Below are 18,223 nucleotides of genomic sequence, written 5' to 3'. Positions count from 1 at the left end.
CGCAAAGCTCTTGCAGGATTGCCACCCACAGCTTTGTGACCCCTTCCCTCCTCCCACCCCTCCATGATCCCCTTTTGGGTCAGAACCCCTAGGCTCACAACACCCTGAAATTTCAGAAGTAAACATCTGAAAATGTCAGGTTTCAGAGTAACAGCCGTGTTAGTCTGTATTCGCAAAAAGAAAAGGAGTATTTGTGGCACCTTAGAGACTAACCAATGTATTTGAGCGTAAGCTTTTGTGAGCTACAGCTCACTGTGAAATTGACCAATTAAAAAACCCTCTGGCCTTGAAATTGATCAAAATGGACTGCGAATTTGGTAGGGCCACAACCATGAGAAAATAAAAACAAAATAAATACAAAGAAAATATATAAGAAGAAAAGAGAACAGAAGCATGACAATAAAGGGAAAATGAACAGAGGAAGGTGAGACCTCGCATTCCAGCAATATGGGGCATTATGGGAAGAGACATGGAGATGAGACTGAGTGTTTTCTAAGTGTGAGTGTTGGCAGAATTAGGAGTGTTGGAAGAGATGAGGTCAGAGGTGTAAGCCAGCAAATTGTGATGAGTCTTTCTAGTTTTAATTTCTATTACAACTTCCAATATCATAATAATGGATTATTGTTTCTCAGACAATCTGGTTATTTTGGGGACCAAAAAGTAAGCCTTGATTATGTTGCTTTTCATGGTCTCTCCGTCCCCAGTCTAGACAATTTATGTCAAGGAACCCAGAATGAGCTGTTCAGTCTCACTGCAAAAAACTCACATCCAAAATTAAAGTATCTACTAATTACATGGAACTAATTAACATTGTGATCCATAATTTGTAATAACTTTTTGCTGTAAAAAATTAATTTACAACCTTGTTAATGACTCACTTGAATACTTCCGTTTTTGAATGTCAGTAAAAGAGTAGAAGTTTACCGTTTTACAATTGTGTAATAATCTCATCTCTCACTTCCTGGTCATGTTAGAGGAACTAACAAATGTCAAATGCAACATAAGATTAGTGTGTGTGCTGAGGTTTTACTATATATTGCAGTGAATGAAAAAAACAACTTACAGGATGAAAATAAAAAGATATCTGAACAGCTTCAGCAGTTGCAGAAGCAGATGAAGTAAGTTTCTTTTTCTCAACATTAATTTCAGAAAATATTAAATGTCTGTTTAAATTCCTCAAACTTGAGTCAGATCTCTTAATAAATTTTCCAATGAAAGTCCACTGTCATTTGGAATTAATAAAGAACTGAAAACAAATATCTTGCTATCTCAATATGCAGCATTTTCCTTTATTTTACACTGTGTGTATGTGTGAGGGGGAAGAATTTCTGTAACCAAGTGATTGGACTTATTGATAATTTAAAATGACCAAGGTCTCTTAAAGCTATCTTGGTCATTATGAATATGGATTTTAAATTCATATTCACTTATACCAGTGTAGATACTCAGGTTATTCTTTCTCGCCTGGATGAGATTTTAGAAAAGAGATTTCTAAATTACATATTTAGTTGGGGGGGTGGATCTCTGAAAAGCAGTACATTTTGCAAGAGACCCCAAGTATAAATGCAATCCAATTACCTACTTATTCTCCAGTGTAATATGGTAGCACATGTAATACTGTATTTAATACAGAGATGTTGCATTGTGGGAGAGGGAGCTAGTATTCCTTCATGCAACTGTGATGCAACAGCACTCGAAATATTTTGTTCAGTTCTGGTCCTCTAGGGATCAGTCCTGTGATGATAGGAACATAGCCTAGGGGAATTAATAGGTCTTCTCTTTTTCAAACACATATAATGAAATTAGATCTTTACTGCTGGGTTGTTCTCCTAGCAAGGTCTAAAACTGTCTAAAGTTACTATTTCCAAAGAGACTTATGAAGGTATAGGGGAAGGCAGTCTAGATTATAGGAAAACTGTATTCTGTGTTCAAATCTTATTTTACTAGAGGTCTTGCCTTGGATGGAGAGATCAGAGACTTCCATGTTCAAATATTTTGGGTGGTTTCTGGGAGTCTTTCCATATTTCAGGAATTATGTATTTGGTGTGGTGTCTTTATGGACACTATATATGCTGGAGATCCTTTTCAGCAGTTACTGAACTGAACTTTAAACCCTACTTCTCTGGCTGTTTTATGTTATGCTATTTTGGAAGTCTATCTGAAATAGATCAGGAGCAAAAATATGGAAGAAGAATATATTTCTTACATGCTATTTCAGTTTCTCAGTTATCTTGTACAAGACTGAGTATCCTACTAATATTGAATGGAGAGTCCAGCAGTTAGGTCATGTTTGAAGGATAACTGAATGGATAAAAGTTGAGAAAATATGTAGCCAGTATTACTGCTTTCATAACTGGTTTTTGATAGTACTTAGGGAATTTCATATGGAGAATTTCAAATGGCGCAAACTCTGTTTGATAGCAGGTGGCATAGCTTTAAGGTTTCAATATTTTCTGTGACCACCTATTTGAAGAGAAGCGGCATAAACCACACATTAAGTAGTCACCTTGAAGTGTTTAAAGAAACAAAATCAGCAGGTAAAAAATGTACCTGAGTTGACATTTAAGCTGCCTTCAAACTTGTCATACTAATTAAGTCTAACTAATTAAGTCTAACTCAGTCATTCTTGTTGATAGAGCTGATAGATTTCTGCATTTTTTTTCATTGTATTTCCAGCTTCTTTTACAGAAGTCATTACAGTAACTTGTAATTAATGCAACCACAACATTTTTTTTCCTGTCAGTTTGATCAAAACTTGCTGTTTGACCGTACACAACTCACTAACCTGTGTCTTAGTTTTTGTGGGTGGTAATAATTTATCTTTGTAAAATACTTTGAAATCACCAGTTTAAAGGCACTATAAACATGCAGAATTTTATTTCCTCTTTCATTATTTTATTTTATTGTATAGCTAGGTAGTTCCCTAGTCACTGAAGAGGATTTTGCTTGGCAGTTTCTCCACACTTCCTTCTCCTCTTCCTTTAGATCTAAGACCTCACATTCTACTTTCTAAAGACAGGAAAGTGGTCTCCAGTCTCTAGTTTCTCTTGAGAGGTCAAAAGGAGAAGTAAGATTAAGGAAAAATGACAAAAGCAGCCTGACTGAGTTCGATTTCCTTATTGCTTTGTCTTCACTTTTCTTTCATCTTCTTTTCCCAGGTGACAGTGAAAAGTACTTCCCATAAGAGGACAAAAAAGGATAAAACATTCTGTTTATCCAGTTCAGCGATCTCTAATTAGAGCTTGTTCTTTCCCTCTGTGATCCCTGCCACTTCTAGATATGCTTTCTTGGGAGAAAAGGTTTACCACTTTATTAAACCAGGTTTTGCGCATCATGAGTAGGCTCTGAGGCCACACAAAATAGGGCCAAGTGAACTTCACGCTTACTAATCTGTGCATTTTTAAACATGTTTCAGGTTACTTCTTTCTCTAAAAGGTGGCACCGCTTGGGGTATAGGGCTCTCTGAGGAGTGGTCTTAATCTTCTAAAAACAAATTAAATTAAGTCCTCTATAGGAGAGTCAGTAAGTCGTAGCATGAAATCATATGTTGGGGAAGATTGTCTCTGAGCAATTTTACTAACATTTAAACTTGCCTGGTAGATCTCTCATTTTTTTTTATGTTCTTGATGAATATAGGAATTGCCATAATGGATCAGAGCAGTGGTCCATGTACTTCCGTATCTTGTCATCAAAAGTGACAAGTACTTGATGACTTTTATTGCAAGAGATTCACTTAAGCCCTGAAACATGAAAGTTTATAAAGTTCACAGGATGATCTAGCCTTTCTGAATTTCTTGTTATGTCTGTCTCTTCTAATAGTCTCGAGTCATGATGACAATACTAATTCTATATCGTGTAGCACTTGGCTATATATTCTGAATCTGTGATTGTCATTTTCTTAAGCTGATTTTCATAAATTTCTTAAAATTAAAGATTTAGCTCTTCATCTTGCTGTTTTTAGGTTTTACTTTAGCTCTGAATTCTGTCCTCAGGGGGAGAGATCAACAAGCAGTGGAATTAGAGGAAGGGGTCATTCCAGATTCACCAGTTCAATCTTTTTCACTATCCATGGTTAATCGTATCCGAAGAAAGAAAGAGAACAGGCATGTCCGATACACAGAGCAAACACATACAGATCTGAAGCATTCTGAAAGCACTAACGGTAAGAGTGTTATTGGTCATCTTTTTCTATAGTGGCTTTTTCAAGATTTTAAAGGGGAAAAGAAAACAGAAGCCACATTTAATTTTTAATTCAAAAGATTTAAAAGCCTTCTGTATACAAGTTCAAAAAAAGTGAATTTGGTTATGTATTGTAATAATTGTGCCTGTGCTCTAGGGTGCAAAGTTGTTTCGATATTAACCAATATGCTAGTGGTATGTTTAAAGTGTGTCCTACTCTCCCAAGGTTTCTGAATTCCCATATTCGTATATGATTTGGGCAGACAGTAGATTTTTCTGAATCTTATCCTTTCTAGAACTCCTAAATAATAAAAAGAAACTGAGGGGCTGAATCCAAATCTTGTTCAGATAATTAACATATGTGGTGACTTCAGAATCAAACTCGTTCAGTTCGTAAGCAAAAAGATTTTTTTTCCTTAAGTCAACTCTGAAAACTGCCTAGAAATCATAAATTCATGCACTTTTTTTTTTTTAAAGTCCAGAAGGGATCGTTATGATGATCTAGTCTGACATTCTGCATAACACAGGCCAAAGAACATCACCCAATAATTTCTGCATCAAGTCTGTAACTTCTGTTTCAGCTATAGCATATCTTTTAGAAAGACATCCAGTCTTGATTTAAAAACAAGTGATGGAAATTCCATCATATCCCTAGGTAAATTGTGCCAATGTTAATTATCCTCACCATTAAAGTTTTGGAAGTCTAGCTCTATTCTTTCCTTCACACACAGCCTTGCTAGTAATAGTTTGTTTAGTAAAAGCTGTACCCGCAGTTAACACCTATGCAAACCAGGTGTTACTTATTGTTAGATATTTGTTAATAGCCATTTGTTAATAGCCATCAGGACTTCACTCTACCATCTAGGCATCCCTGAATTAGTTTCTTGGAGTAACACTTGCCTGAAGTTTGGAATTGCACTTTCTGCAGTATGTGTGCTTCTAGCATCACCTAGTGGAGAACAAAAGAAAAGCCATCCTGCCATGTTCAGTTATTGCAGAGAAGTTGCATCAGAATCAACAAAACAGCCACCTGAATTGAGCAACTGCAAAACATGTTTTTCTGCTATAGGAATCCTGCTTACATTTGTCTTGTACACAAACCCATAAATACTGCAGGCATTTAGACTAATCTAAACTTGGTCTAAGATATTCACTTAGCAAATGTAAACTACTTTAATAACAATAAAAACTATTTTTAGGTGCAGTAAGATTTCCTGCATGTATTATAATGATACACAAGATGCATGTTACAAGATCTGAATATTGTATTCCAGATGCTCATACTATGTTAATTTATTTCTTGTGAAATAAGAATGTATCCTGCAAATATAGAAGCTTCTGAATAGTTATAAATATAAATTTTTAATAGGCTCTTTTCTTTTCAAGAATCACAATAGAAGATATTAATCACAAAGTATATTAACTATTCTTACAGGCTGTTGGTACCATGCTGGAAAAGGTTAACTACGTATCAGTGTATAACCATACAAAATGTCATGTTTGTAATCCAAAGTGCAAGTTATTCACTATATTCACCATGGTCTTAACTGACCTGGTGCTGGGACAGCTGAAAATTATCCCCTCTATTAGTTAAATTTTGAAGCAACTGCCTCCCCTTTCAGCTGGCAGGTGTACAGAACATAGGCTTTGAGTAAATGGGGTCTAACTGTAATGTGTTACATACATAAGTGATGATTATCTGTCAAAATATCTTTAGTGTTATTTGGCTGGCTTATTTTACGCTTTCATGTTAAAAAGTACTCCTTTTGAGCACAATGTCACCTCAAGAAATATAACTTCTATTTGTTGGTCTTCCCCCCGCCCCCTTCAAGTCTTGATCATGGAAACACTTTAATTTTAAGCATGTGAAGATAATGGGACTGTTCATATACTTAAAGTTAAGTGTGTGCACAAGTGTTTACAGGATTGAAACCCTCGTCTGTACCTATTCATAATTATGAAGCCAGGTCATATCCAATTTAACTTTTTAATTTTATTCCTTTATCTAGAGTTTGGAAAAGTTTCATTGTCGTCATCCACTCAAATTCCTAACCATGGTGGAAAGGAAATACTAGTGGCAGACACCTGTGACCAAGAACTGTCCCCTATAGCAAGTAAATACTAGGTTTAATCATATTTATTTCATAAGGGGAAAAAACGCAGGCAGTTATGGGTAACCAGTAACTCAAATTCAATTTGTAGTTTTCAATTTGAACTCTTGAGCAAGAAAAAAGGAGTAATCTTAATCCCATAATTACTGTGGATATTTCCTCAGTGAGCTGGCATACACTCCTGAGGTCTAGTTCCCGTTCTTGTCACTGAGTTCAATTGTCATTTTGGGAAAGTCTTTTAATGTCTATAAAATAGATTAAAATACTGTAAGTGCTAAATCTTACTATTCTTGTAGTCATCCAGCGCTGTCTCCAGTACAAGAAGTTATAACTAAAATCTTTTCTCCCATTTGATTCCAAATGTTTAAACTTGGTTTCTGCTCCTGTATTCTTGGCATAATCATGGGTTGGTGTAGCTTTATTTTTTTCTCCATTTCATGTTCTTTACTTTAGAAACAAGATGTCAAGCTTGTAATTTCCAGAAATATCCGTTTTCTGGATTTTTCTGGGAATATTTAATTAGATGACTGGAAATACTTTCTGAAACAGTGCTATTTCTGTAGGACTCTTTAACGTTTGTCACCTGAAAGCCCATTATTTCCCCCTGATTTAATGAACTGAGCTGTTCTACAACTCTGTAAGAAGGCCAGTTTGCCTTTCTTTATTTCCCTAATCTAAATCTTAAATGAATAACTTTAAGGGGAAAAAAATATAATGCATTGAATAAATTGTGTAAAAATTTTACAAATTTGTGAACATTTCATATTCCATATATACAGTTAAATAATGAGAAATTCTGTAAAACCATATGGCATTAAAAATATTTAAGTTGTCAGACCTCACAGGCAACTATTTTACAGCAGATCAATCCCTCATGTCTGCCGCCATGTTTCTGTTTTTAGGAGACAGCATAGATTTCCTTCAATGTGGGATTATTTTTAAAGTAATTAGCTCTCTGAAGCAATAATCTGAGTTTGAATTTTAAATTCCTCTATATTAGAAGCAGATAGTAAATATTCTAAAATATGTTAGGACAGTTAGAATAAGGTCTTTCTTTTAACCCTGTTGGAGTAATTTGCCCATAAATTAAATGGGCTATCCTGAAATGCTGAGTTTCGTTGTCAGTAAATTTACTCTGGATAATATTTTCAAAATGGAAAAATTCTTCACTCAGAAGAAGAACTTCCAATAAAATGTGAAATAACAAAATGTTGTTTTGAGCACTATGTAGCATAACATCATATTGAAATGCAGTATAATAATAATTAAATTTTATTATCAGTTTTAAAAAATCTGATGTTAAATAAGCCTGGTAAAACTGTGTTACTCGTGGCCAAATTTTCCAAAATAGCCAAGTTGCATGGTTGGGTGCAGATAATTGCATGTTACACTACCTATTTTGGGCATGTAGCTACACACTTTGGCCTGCAATCACCTATTTGCATTAGCAAATGGGTATTTAAATTTGCAGTTTATCTAGCTAATTCTAAAATCTTTGTCAATTAGTTAATTAAAGAGCAGACTGAAGATTACAGGCAATTAGTGTACTATCAGTTGCTGTCTTCTGCAGAAACGTAAAATGACCGTGGTGGGTGTAGGTGTAAAGGATATCATCATGTATCCCAGCATCCTTAAAAAGTCAATATATGACCATATAAAAACTGTGCTACTATTACTTCAGCATACTTTTCCTAACACCACTTCCTAAACTCAATTTTCTCTTGAATTGAGGTGGAAGTACTTAATGTGATAACTCAGAGTAGAGTTTTGGGGGCTTTTGTCACAGAGGCACGATGATAGCATATCATCTGCTTTCCCCACTCAGGATTTTTCTTCCTTTGTGCTCAACAAGGAGGGGTTTGGGGGACAATGCAGAAATCAAAGGGAGCCTAATCCATTCTTCTGTGTCTATTTGTTCTGTGCTTCCATGTCTGTTTGGATATTGCTGCTATGCTCCGCACTCCACTTGTTCTGCCTGGCAGGGATGAATTAACTTTTTGTGGGCCCGGCACGAAACGTATTTGTGGGCCCCCATTTGTGGGCAAGGTGCAGGGGGGTGGGATGATCAGTCTCCAGAGTGAAGGGCGGGCTGGGGGCAATGAGGCACAGTGTGGCAGGAGCAGCCCCATTCTGCGCAGCACAGCAGGAGGGCACTGTTTATGAACCTGCAGCTGCCAGACGCACACTGTCCTGCCCAGCCCTGTGCTGCCAGCATGACCCTTCCCCTTGAGGGCGGGCCCGCACCATAGCGCCCACCCTTTATGCCCAGCGCCCCCTCGCCCAGAGACCTCCACCACAGATCTCCATGTCTAACCCCACCCCTCTCAGAGACCTACCCCACTGGCCTCCCACCACAACTGCACAGCACCCTGCACACCACACCCCTCGCCCATAGACCTCCCCATTGCCCACCACCTTCCTCACAATCCCACCATTACAGCTGCACAGCACCCCATATTCCTGAGGGGATTCTGCACCAAAAAATTAAAAATTCTGTGCACAGTATTTTAAAATTCTGCTAATTTTATTTGTCAATAAATAAATGTGGAGACTCCAACATGGCAATGGGGAGCACAGGCCACTGGTTGCATGGAGGTGGGAGATTACCCTGCAGCCTCCCCCGACCCTACCCCGGGACAGGGACTCAGAGTGAGGCTGCACCCGACCCTGACACAGTGCAAGGGCCAGACCTGCCCCAGAAACACCCTGGGGCCCTGCCCCCCTGTGCCAGGTGCACCAGTGTGGGTGAGCAGGCTCAGCTCAGCAGCAGGATCCAAGTGCAGAGGGACTTAGTGTGGGGGGATCCAGGTGGGGGTAAGAGAGTTCTCTGTGGGGCAATCTGGGTGCGGGTGGCTCAGTGGGAGATCTGGATGCACAGAAGCTCATTGGGGGGTTCCAGGTGCAGGGACAATGGGACTCTGCAGGGGATTCAGATGAAGGTGGTTGGGGCTCAACGGGGGTGGGGTCTAGATCCAGGGGAGGTGGGGTTCATTTGGGTTGGGGGTGCAGGTGGTTGGGGCTCAGTGGTGAGGGTGTCTGGGGGGGCTCATTGGGGTGGTACAGATGCAGGGGAGTGGGGCTTCTCAGGGTGAGGGTTCGATGGGCCTGCTTAACAGGGGAGCCTCAGCTTCTGCCAAGGGGATGCCACATGCTGGACTCCAGCTTCCCCCATCCCTTTCTCTTCCCCGTCCCATGCCCCTTCCCCACTGCTCCATCTCCTCCCCAGGCTTGGGGGACAGGGGGGAAACCACCCCCCAGCACGAGCCGGTAGAGCGGAGCAGGTTGGGGCGGGTTGCTCCACTTCTTGCCACCCGGTGATTGCAGGGCGGGCCCGACCCCACACTCATGGGGTGGCGGGAAGTGGAGTGATCCAGCCCCAGGCCACTCTACTCTGCTCCTCTGGCTCCCAGCCTTGGGACTTGGGGGGCAGGGGAGAACTGCCCCCAAGCACTCACCAATGGCATGGCTGGGAGCCGGTGGAGTGGAGCAGTCTGGGGCCAGGTCACTTCACTTCCTGCCACTTGGTGAGTGCAGGGCGCTCGACCCGTGCTGCAGTCCCCCGGGACCTAACTCAGGGGAAGAGGTAGAGTGGGGGTAGGGCTGGGGCAGAGCAGGGGTGGGAAGAGGCGGGGCGGGGGCAGCTTTCCTGGCCGGCTCAGCCAGCCTGGGGATCGGGCTGGCCGCGGCCCCTTCTAACTCTGGGCCCGATGCCATGGAGCCACTGGCGCTATGGTAAACACGGTACTGCTGCCTGGCTACCAGTAGAGAAGTGTGTTGGAAAAGATAGCCATTTCCAGATATGCAGAGACTTCAGGAAAAAAATCTGTGACCGCTTGTGAAGCATAGTCATTGAGGCTAGCCAAAAGTAATGACTCTCTTTAACACATTAGTTTGACTGGAATCTAAATATTCTTATTTTCTGCTGTCTGCTTAACCACTAAAATCAGATCAAATATATTTGGTGCGTAAGCCTGTAGTGAGATTTTACGGTTTATATTTTTATAGATGTAATCATTAAGAAGGAATTAATTAGGTATCTTCAGTAATCTTAAAAATGCAGTAACTAAGAAATAACCTTGCATAGTACTCTACCTCTTTAGGTAATGTTACTCTTATTCTAAAGAATATAGAATGTCATGCTTTACTTCAGTTTTCCCAGTCACTGAGTGTGAAATGATTTATAGTACGTGCAGTGTGTTAGAAAAGTTAGACTTGAAAAGTTTACATCTTCTACGTTTACTTTCTGGTGCACTATCACAATTGACACATACGTACTGCACCAGTCCACTTGCCACTTTCATGGCACTCATACTCTATCTTGAAAGGGTAATTTCTGCTCAGATTGTCTCTGTACAGTTTGATTTTGGGGGACTGCATATGAATAGAAGAGAGAGACAAGAATCCAAAGTTTTCCCAAGAATCCCTTCTGTATAGACAAGAATCCCAAGTTTTCACTAAATTGACCATGTCCCAAACAGCTCAGCACACTTCTGTCGCTTTGAGGTGGTTTTCCATTTATGGACTCTTCTTAAATCTGACTCAATTTACATAGTCTCTGTGTAAGAGTAGAATAAAATTATCATGTATGTATAATGTATGTATTATGCCTTTTTCTATCCACATAGATAAACAAGGGATGGGAAGCTATCCTGTTGCAAAGCCATCTTTTAACTTGGCTGCAGTTGTTGCAGAAACAATTGGACTCATTCAAGAAGAATCTGTAAGTAATGTTCCCGTATTTCTCAAAAAAATAAATCTTATATGCCAGTTATTGTGTAATGCAGTGTTAGTCAAGCTATGTAACTGACCTTGTTGGGGAAGTGCTGAGCTCCAGGAAGGTAAAAGTCATCCTAAGAAGAAAAGTAATTATTTTCTTGACTATTTTCACTTTAAGATTAAGCAAAAGCCTTCTGAACAATACGTTTTCTAAGTATTCTAAATACTTTGCTTACTCCTGATGTAATGACCTAGCAAGAAAGAGAAATGAACAGGCTGTCCTGTCCACAGGCTTTAAGTAGCTTTATAAAGTGCATTATTTCCCCCCTACTTACAACCCTTCATTTGAATAAAACAATGAGCTAGGTCCACAGATCTGGCGAGCCTGTGCTCAGTGCAGGAACTGAGGTGATGGGAGGGGGGAAACGTGGTTCTAAGTCACATTTATAGTACTCCTGGTCTTCAGGGCTGTCTGGGGACTGAACCCAGCCCTCACTATACCTTGGAGCTGCCACTAGAATAGTCCCTAAAGGACCCAACTGCCAGGGCTCACCAGAGTACAGCATACTTTTGCCCACACGTAACTTGTGCCTTGGGGAGTAGGAGGAGGAGCAGCTGCCATAGAGGTGGCTAGGATGGCTTCGTGGCACCCGCAGAATCCAGCTACCTGTTCAGGCAAATTTCTGGCCTTGCATCATTGGAGCAGTGCCAAGGGAGTGGAACAGGTGGCCTCGATCTGGCTCAATAAATTCACCTTTTCTGATAAACTTTAGTTGTAGTAACTATGTAAATTATAGTGGAACAATTGAAATTCTCTGTTTTACTTCTTAAACTAAGTAGGAGCTTAATGAAAAAAATCATCCTAGAGGTCTCTACACTCACTAGGATAAAAGTAACACTCCTATGTAATGGAGACAGAACCTTCTGGAGCTGTTCCAAGACATTTGAACAAACTCTCACAGGAACAAAGGACCATCACAAACCACATCACCTTCTGTTCCAAGTGCAAGGTGCACTTTTTCAACTTTTCCTACTCTGGAACACATAGCAACATATACACTTCAAAACAAAAACCCCAAACCCTGCCAAAACAGTACATGGCATATGTAATTCTTCTTTTTTGGGGGGCGGGGGAGTTGGGGGAGTGGAGGAGGGAGAATGAGCAAATGTTGCGTAGTTCTGTATGACATTAGTCACGTTCACTTAAAGAACTATTGGAAGGCATGTCTATGCTGTAGGGTAAGCCCATAGTCAGGCTTGTACCTAAAGCCCCCTTCTGTCTGCACACAAATGCCTTGACTCAGGCTTGCACCCAGGGTTCTAGGACCCCACAAGTTTGGAGGGGTCAAGCCAAGACCCAGGGTTCAAACCTGGGTAAACGCAGTCTCCCCTGGACTCGGGTCCTGAGAGTCTGCCAAAAGTGTCCCATAATCCCTTGGGCTGACATTCTTTGGCAATTCTTGGGGGAGAGAGAGAGAGGACAATCGACTTGAGGGAAACAGAAGCAACCCCCTTCTAGTACAGCAGCTCAGCAAGTTGGTGTTTAGCCCTTCCGTTTTATTCTGACCACTGAGCTGCAAACACAACTTTGGAGAACCTTTTGCGTTTGCAGTGGAGGCTGACCAGAAGGAGTCCTTTGCAAAACACACTGCTTCATGGTTGTGGGAGCACAGGCAGATTTTGGTTAATCTCTACAGTGAGTCCAGCTAAACAGTGGATTTTAGTAAGAGTACAAGGAATGACCACATATAACACCAAATAGCGAAGAAGCTGGCAGCACTGGAAATTTACTGGCCCAGTGCAGAGGGAATTAAGTGACTCAAAACTGAGTACCAGAAAAAATAGCAACAAGAGCCACATGTCAGGCAACCCACCAACAATCATGCCTTTTTATGATGAGTTTGATCAGATGCTATGTGCTGTGCTGAGCATGGAGCCAGTGGTGGTGCATGGTGAGTTGGTCCGCCAAGATGGCAACCTGCAGGCTCCAGAGTCCAGCATGGGAACCAGCAGTTGGCACCAAATGAGGTCAGCAAAGTGACTGCTGCTGACACCAGTCCCAGAGAAGGGTTTGCCACAGGAGCAGCTGCAACTCATCTTGGGGCTGTACTCAGAAGAGTTTTTTGGTGCCCCGTAGCGGAATGGCCTGCCACGGAGCCTTGTAAGTTTCCGGCTCCGTTTTAATGTTTGTTAATATAGAAATGGGAGTGATTTCTATTCTATGAATGAATGCAAAAGTTGGTACTAGCCATGGGTAGCAGTGCGTAACCACTAGCGGCAGATTGTCTGCCAGCGCCTCAGTGTTCACCAAACGGAATTCAAAAACGGAGACCAGGAAATGCAAACAGTTAATAACACATTTAAAAGTGAGTTTTTACTGGAAAGCCACACATTTTTGATAGCACATTCCTGTTGTTAAAAATAACAAGTTTACGTTGCTATCCCCATAAGTACACTGCTCTGTAACCACTCAACAGTGTAATGAGGTACTTGGAAACAGTGAACTGGGGGGATTATGAAAATGTGTTCCATTTACAAATCTGGTCCATTTCAATTAAATGTAGTTCATGCAGTCCATAGGTGACAAAATCTTTTGTCCCAAATATTTCTGGTTTGGTCCAGAAATGTGCTGGGGATGTGGGAATGGCTGTGGACTTCTGTGTGTCTGCATGCAGTCATAACAGGCTCAGTGATGTGGATGCTCTCACAGCATCTTGTTGATTCCCTCATGAATTCTGACCCAATCCCAGGTGCTGATAGCTGCAAACTTTTCCCATAGCAGGAACTCCAAATAGGGAGTCACATTTTGGGAAAGGGGATATTTTCCAGAGCCATTTTGGTAGCTGACCATCCCACTCCACTCGTAGAGGCACTGTTCAGTCGCTACTTTGCATATTTCAGTGGCATACATTGCTGGTTTCCCACAGGCAGCTTGCAATAACACCTCTATTTGCCAGTCGGGCACCACAAAAACTGGTATGTCCTCCAAAACATGGAATGCCTGAAGTGATAGAGCTACCTTTTGTGAAACAGCCACTGATGTCGCCGTTGCCCTCCCACAACCCAAGTTGTTCTGCAATTCTTGGGGGAGGGGGAGAAGGTAGCTCTGATTTTTAACTTGCCATTGTCTCTGTACTTATTTCACTGTGATTAACCTGGCTGTGTGCAGGGAGCTTCTGTGGGCTGAAGCATCCCCCTCACAATGTATTGAAATTCAGTTTTTAAAAGTAATTTGTCCTTGAAATTCCACAAGGATTTTTTCTGTGCTCCTGCACAGAGCTATTTGAGACAAAAACCCTCTCTGTCTTGCCTTATTCCAGGCCCCTCAGCTTCTACAGGCTGGTACTTCTACAGTGCAGAAGAAGCCTGTGTCAGTGTACCTTCATGGACCATTCCAAAAGGAAGCATTTCGGTGATGAACTTATAGTTGTAGTTCTGGACAAGGCCAACAAGGAGGTCCATTACCTAAGATAGAGGGACTTATGGCTAGAGGAAAGGCATGATGAGACGCAAGCAGAAAGGTTCAGACTGGCTGTACAGCTTGAGGACAGGGTTGCAGTGTGGGAGCTAACATTGGCTTCCTAGTTCCTAGAAAAGGAAGAGTTGCTAAAGGAGGATGACAGAACTCAGCAGAAGGAACTATTTGAATGGCTGCTATCACTAATGTCCTCATGAGTACTGGCCCCTGCTGCATCATGGCTTGAGTCCCCTTTGCAGTACCCTGTGCTGCAGTCCAGGAGCAGCTTGGACAACTCCATGACTGGGTGGCCCATGCAATTGGGCCCCATCATAGAATCATAGAATATCAAGGTTGGAAGGGAACTCAGGAGGTCATCTAGTCCAACCCCCTGCTCAGTCATCTAGTCCAACCCCCCTGGTCATCACCAATCCCCAACTAAATCATCCCAGCCAGGGCTTTGTCAAGCCTGACCTTAAAAACCTCTAAGGAAGGAGATTCCACCACCTCCCTAGGTAATCCATTCCAGTGCTTCACCACCCTCCTAGTGAAAAAGTTTTTCCTAATATCCAACCTAAACCTCCCCCACTGCAACTTGAGACCATTACTTCTTGTTCTGTCATCTGCTACCACTGAGAACAGTCTAGATCCATCCTCTTTGGAACCCCCTTTGAAAGCAGGAAGTTGAAAGCAGCTATCAAATCCCCCCTCATTCTTCTCTTCTTCAGACTAAATAATCCCAGTTCCCTCAGCTTCTCCTCATAAGTCATGTGCTCCAGCCCCCTAATCATTTTTGTTGCCCTCTGCTGGACTCTTTCCAATTTTTCCACATCCTTGTAGTGTGGGGCCCAAAACTGGACACAGTACTCCAGATGAGGCCTCACCGATGCTGAATAGATGGGAATGATCATGTCCCTCGATCTGCTGGCAATGCTCTTACTTACCCAGCCCAAAATGCCATTGGCCTTCGTGGCAACAAGGGCACACTGTGACTTATATCCAGCTTCTCATCCACTGTAACCCCTAGGTCCTTTTCTGCAGAACTGCTGCCGAGCCATTCGGTCCCTAGTCTGTAGTGGTGCATGGGATTCTTCCGTCCTAAGTGCAGGACTCTGCACTTGTCCTTGTTGAACCTCATCAGATTTCTTTTGGCCCAATCCTCTAATTTGTCTAGATCCCTCTGTATTCTATCCCTACTTTCCAGTATATCTACCACTCCTCCCAGTTTAGTGTCATTTGCAAACTTGCTGAGGGTTCAATCCACACCATCCTCCAGATCATTAATGAAGATATTGAACAAAATCATCCCCAGGACCGACCCTTGGGGCTCTCCGCTTGATACCAGCTGCCAACGAGACATGGAGCCATTGATCACTGCCCAATGATCTAGCCAGTTTTCTATCCACCCTATAGTTCATTCAGCCAGCCCGCACTGCTTTAACTTGCTGGCAAGAATAGTGTGGGAGACCATATCAAAAGCTTTGCTGAAGTCAAGGAATAACACGTCCGCTGCTTTCCCCCCAATCACAGAGCCAGTTATCTCATCATAGAAGGCAATTAGGTTAATCAGGCAGTGGCTGGGCAGGGCAACAGTGCCCCATTCAGTCCTCCATACTGACATCCTCTCCCACAGATGCCTTTACTGCCTTCCCCTGGTGCCTAGCTCTTGGCAAACATGGGAGGAAGGGAAAGGAGATTGGGGAGCCAGGGAACATGCACAGTAGGGGGTTTCTGTCTTGTAGATGTGTTTGCTTGTTTATGCACTGTTTGTTTGTAAGGTTGTGTTACTGGTGTTCTGGAATGGTGATGGCAGCTGGCCTGCCTGGCAATGTGTTAATGTTGTATTTTTCTAATAAATGTTTCTAAATAAAGCTTTTTATTTTAGTAAGAAATGTCAGTGCTATCACTGCATCACATCATATAATGTGTGTTTCAATAATAAAGGTAAATAAATACATGATCAGAGATAATTGGGACTTGGTATGTAAGTGCTATTTTTCAATACAGTTAGTTACATCAATACATACATCAGTCACTTCTTACATCCGTTCATACTGTGAATTAACTTTCTTCTTCGAGTGCTGTCCCTGTGAGTACTCCACTCTAGGTGTCAGTGCGTCCCGGCACCGTTGATCAGAGATTTTCAGTAGCAGTGCCTGGTCAGGACGCAGGCGCTCAGTTGGTATCTCCCATCTCTTTGGAATCTTCCTGAGTGCCTGCATCTCACACCCCCCTCAGTTCCTTCTCAACCATCCCCGGCTGAAGACGGGACTCGGGGCAGTCCTACTTCTCTTCCTTGGTCTCTGTAGGAAAAAAGTAACAAAGAATATAGAAATAGTTATTAGTTACATCCCAATTGTTGCCCTTCCTTTAGTGTAGTTACATAGTTTAGTTACTTAGTTGAAAGGAAAAAAAAAAAACTTCTAGCTTCAGGCTTGTCTCCTGCTGAGACACTCTCCCCTGCCATTTCTAGTTCACAATGCCTGGGGCTTCAGGATTCAGAAAGTGTGTTTCCTGTCAGGACTCCATGCCACGGTCCAATGGGTACTCACATTGTGTGAAGTGCCTCGGGGAAATCCACATTCCCGCAAAATGCCTCCACTGTACAAGCCTCAAGTCAAGGGCTCGGCGCGACAGGGACCTGCTGCTTAAAATGCTTCTGATGGAAAAATCCCACCAGCCGCTTTCGGAGACGGGAAAAGTTAAACCTGCTCCTACATGCTCCCCGGCCAGATCCAAACCATTGGGAGCATTGCTTTACCCTCTTTGGAGCAGAGGCAAGAAGCACAGCAGTCTCATAGGAGAGACTCTGACAAAGGTAAAGGGTCTCCCGCGAGATCCTTACTCTCTGTGCTGACAGCGCCACAGGCAGGCACCTCAACTCTTTCTAAAGCCTCAGCCGCGGCTCCCGCAGAGGCAGGAACCTGACCTTCCGTACCGGGAAGATCTCCACGGCACCGAGCTCCTCCATGCTAAAAATAGCCACGGTGCCAGGAAGAATGTTGGCACCAAGCCTGCCCCGGCACCAGCAGCGAACTCCCTGCAGGGCACCTCCAACAGATGCGCGGCACTGGTGACGCTTTCACTTTCACTTGTGAATGTGCTAGAGCACAGTCCAGGCTCAGCTCAGCCCAGGGAGCAGGAGCAACAGTTCCTCACTCAGTGTGACCTCTCAGTGCCACCTGAGCCTAACTCTGCTCCTGGATACACAGGGCTCACTCTTCGAACAGCCGCTCTCACCACCTGAACTGGCTACCTTGACTGACAGCGAACCCGATATACAGGAGCAGGCGGAGTTCTCCCCACCTGCCTGTCCTCCTCCACCGGACCCTCTTCCACCTCAGGCTACGGTCCTCAGCCACCAGCCTCAGTTTCCCTACTTCGCCCCCCCTTGGATGGCACCTGGGTTCTCCTACCCTATGCCTTGGCCCCAGTGGTACCCTTGGCCACATCCTCCTACCACTCATCCTCAGACCTCTTCCACGAAACCACTACCTGCTTCTGTGCCTCGATCTCCAGATCCGTCCGCTTCTAGAGTACCTGAACCCCCTCCTGAGAACATGAGCTATGAACCATATCCTGACTCACTGAACCCTAATTCTCCATCTGCTCCAGACAGAGCCCTCTCCCCCCGCTTCCACAGAACATGGATGACTGTAAATAGTTTCAAGAGCTTTTCAAGGGGGTGGCACTCAGGCAAGACATCCCCCTAGAAGAGGTTCAGGAGACAAACACAAACTCCTCAGAATCCTTCAACCCT

The 18,223-nt window shown here is 42.8% G+C and overlaps 1 protein-coding gene across 9 annotated transcripts in view; it reads left to right on the top strand.

The window, feature by feature from the left end:
* The window catches only part of RBBP8 (RB binding protein 8, endonuclease), a 76,355-nt gene that overhangs the window by 33,905 nt on the left and 24,227 nt on the right, over positions 1–18,223 (top strand). For 7 of the 9 annotated variants that reach the window (XM_043539753.1, XM_037892754.2, XM_037892757.2 and 4 more), the window contains 4 exons: positions 1,043–1,118; positions 3,993–4,162; positions 6,189–6,293; positions 10,916–11,010. In XM_043539753.1, coding sequence (XP_043395688.1) covers positions 1,043–1,118; positions 3,993–4,162; positions 6,189–6,293; positions 10,916–11,010 — 446 coding nt within the window. The remainder of the gene's footprint in view (positions 1–1,042; positions 1,119–3,992; positions 4,163–6,188; positions 6,294–10,915; positions 11,011–18,223) is intronic. The other 2 variants (XM_043539756.1, XM_037892758.2) reach the window with 1 other exon arrangement.

Source organism: Chelonia mydas, chromosome 2, assembly GCF_015237465.2.
Source record: "Chelonia mydas isolate rCheMyd1 chromosome 2, rCheMyd1.pri.v2, whole genome shotgun sequence".
Lineage (NCBI taxonomy): Eukaryota > Metazoa > Chordata > Testudines > Cheloniidae > Chelonia > Chelonia mydas.
The sequence above is the reverse complement of the archived record's forward strand: the minus strand, read 5'-3'. Positions and strand labels throughout refer to the sequence as shown.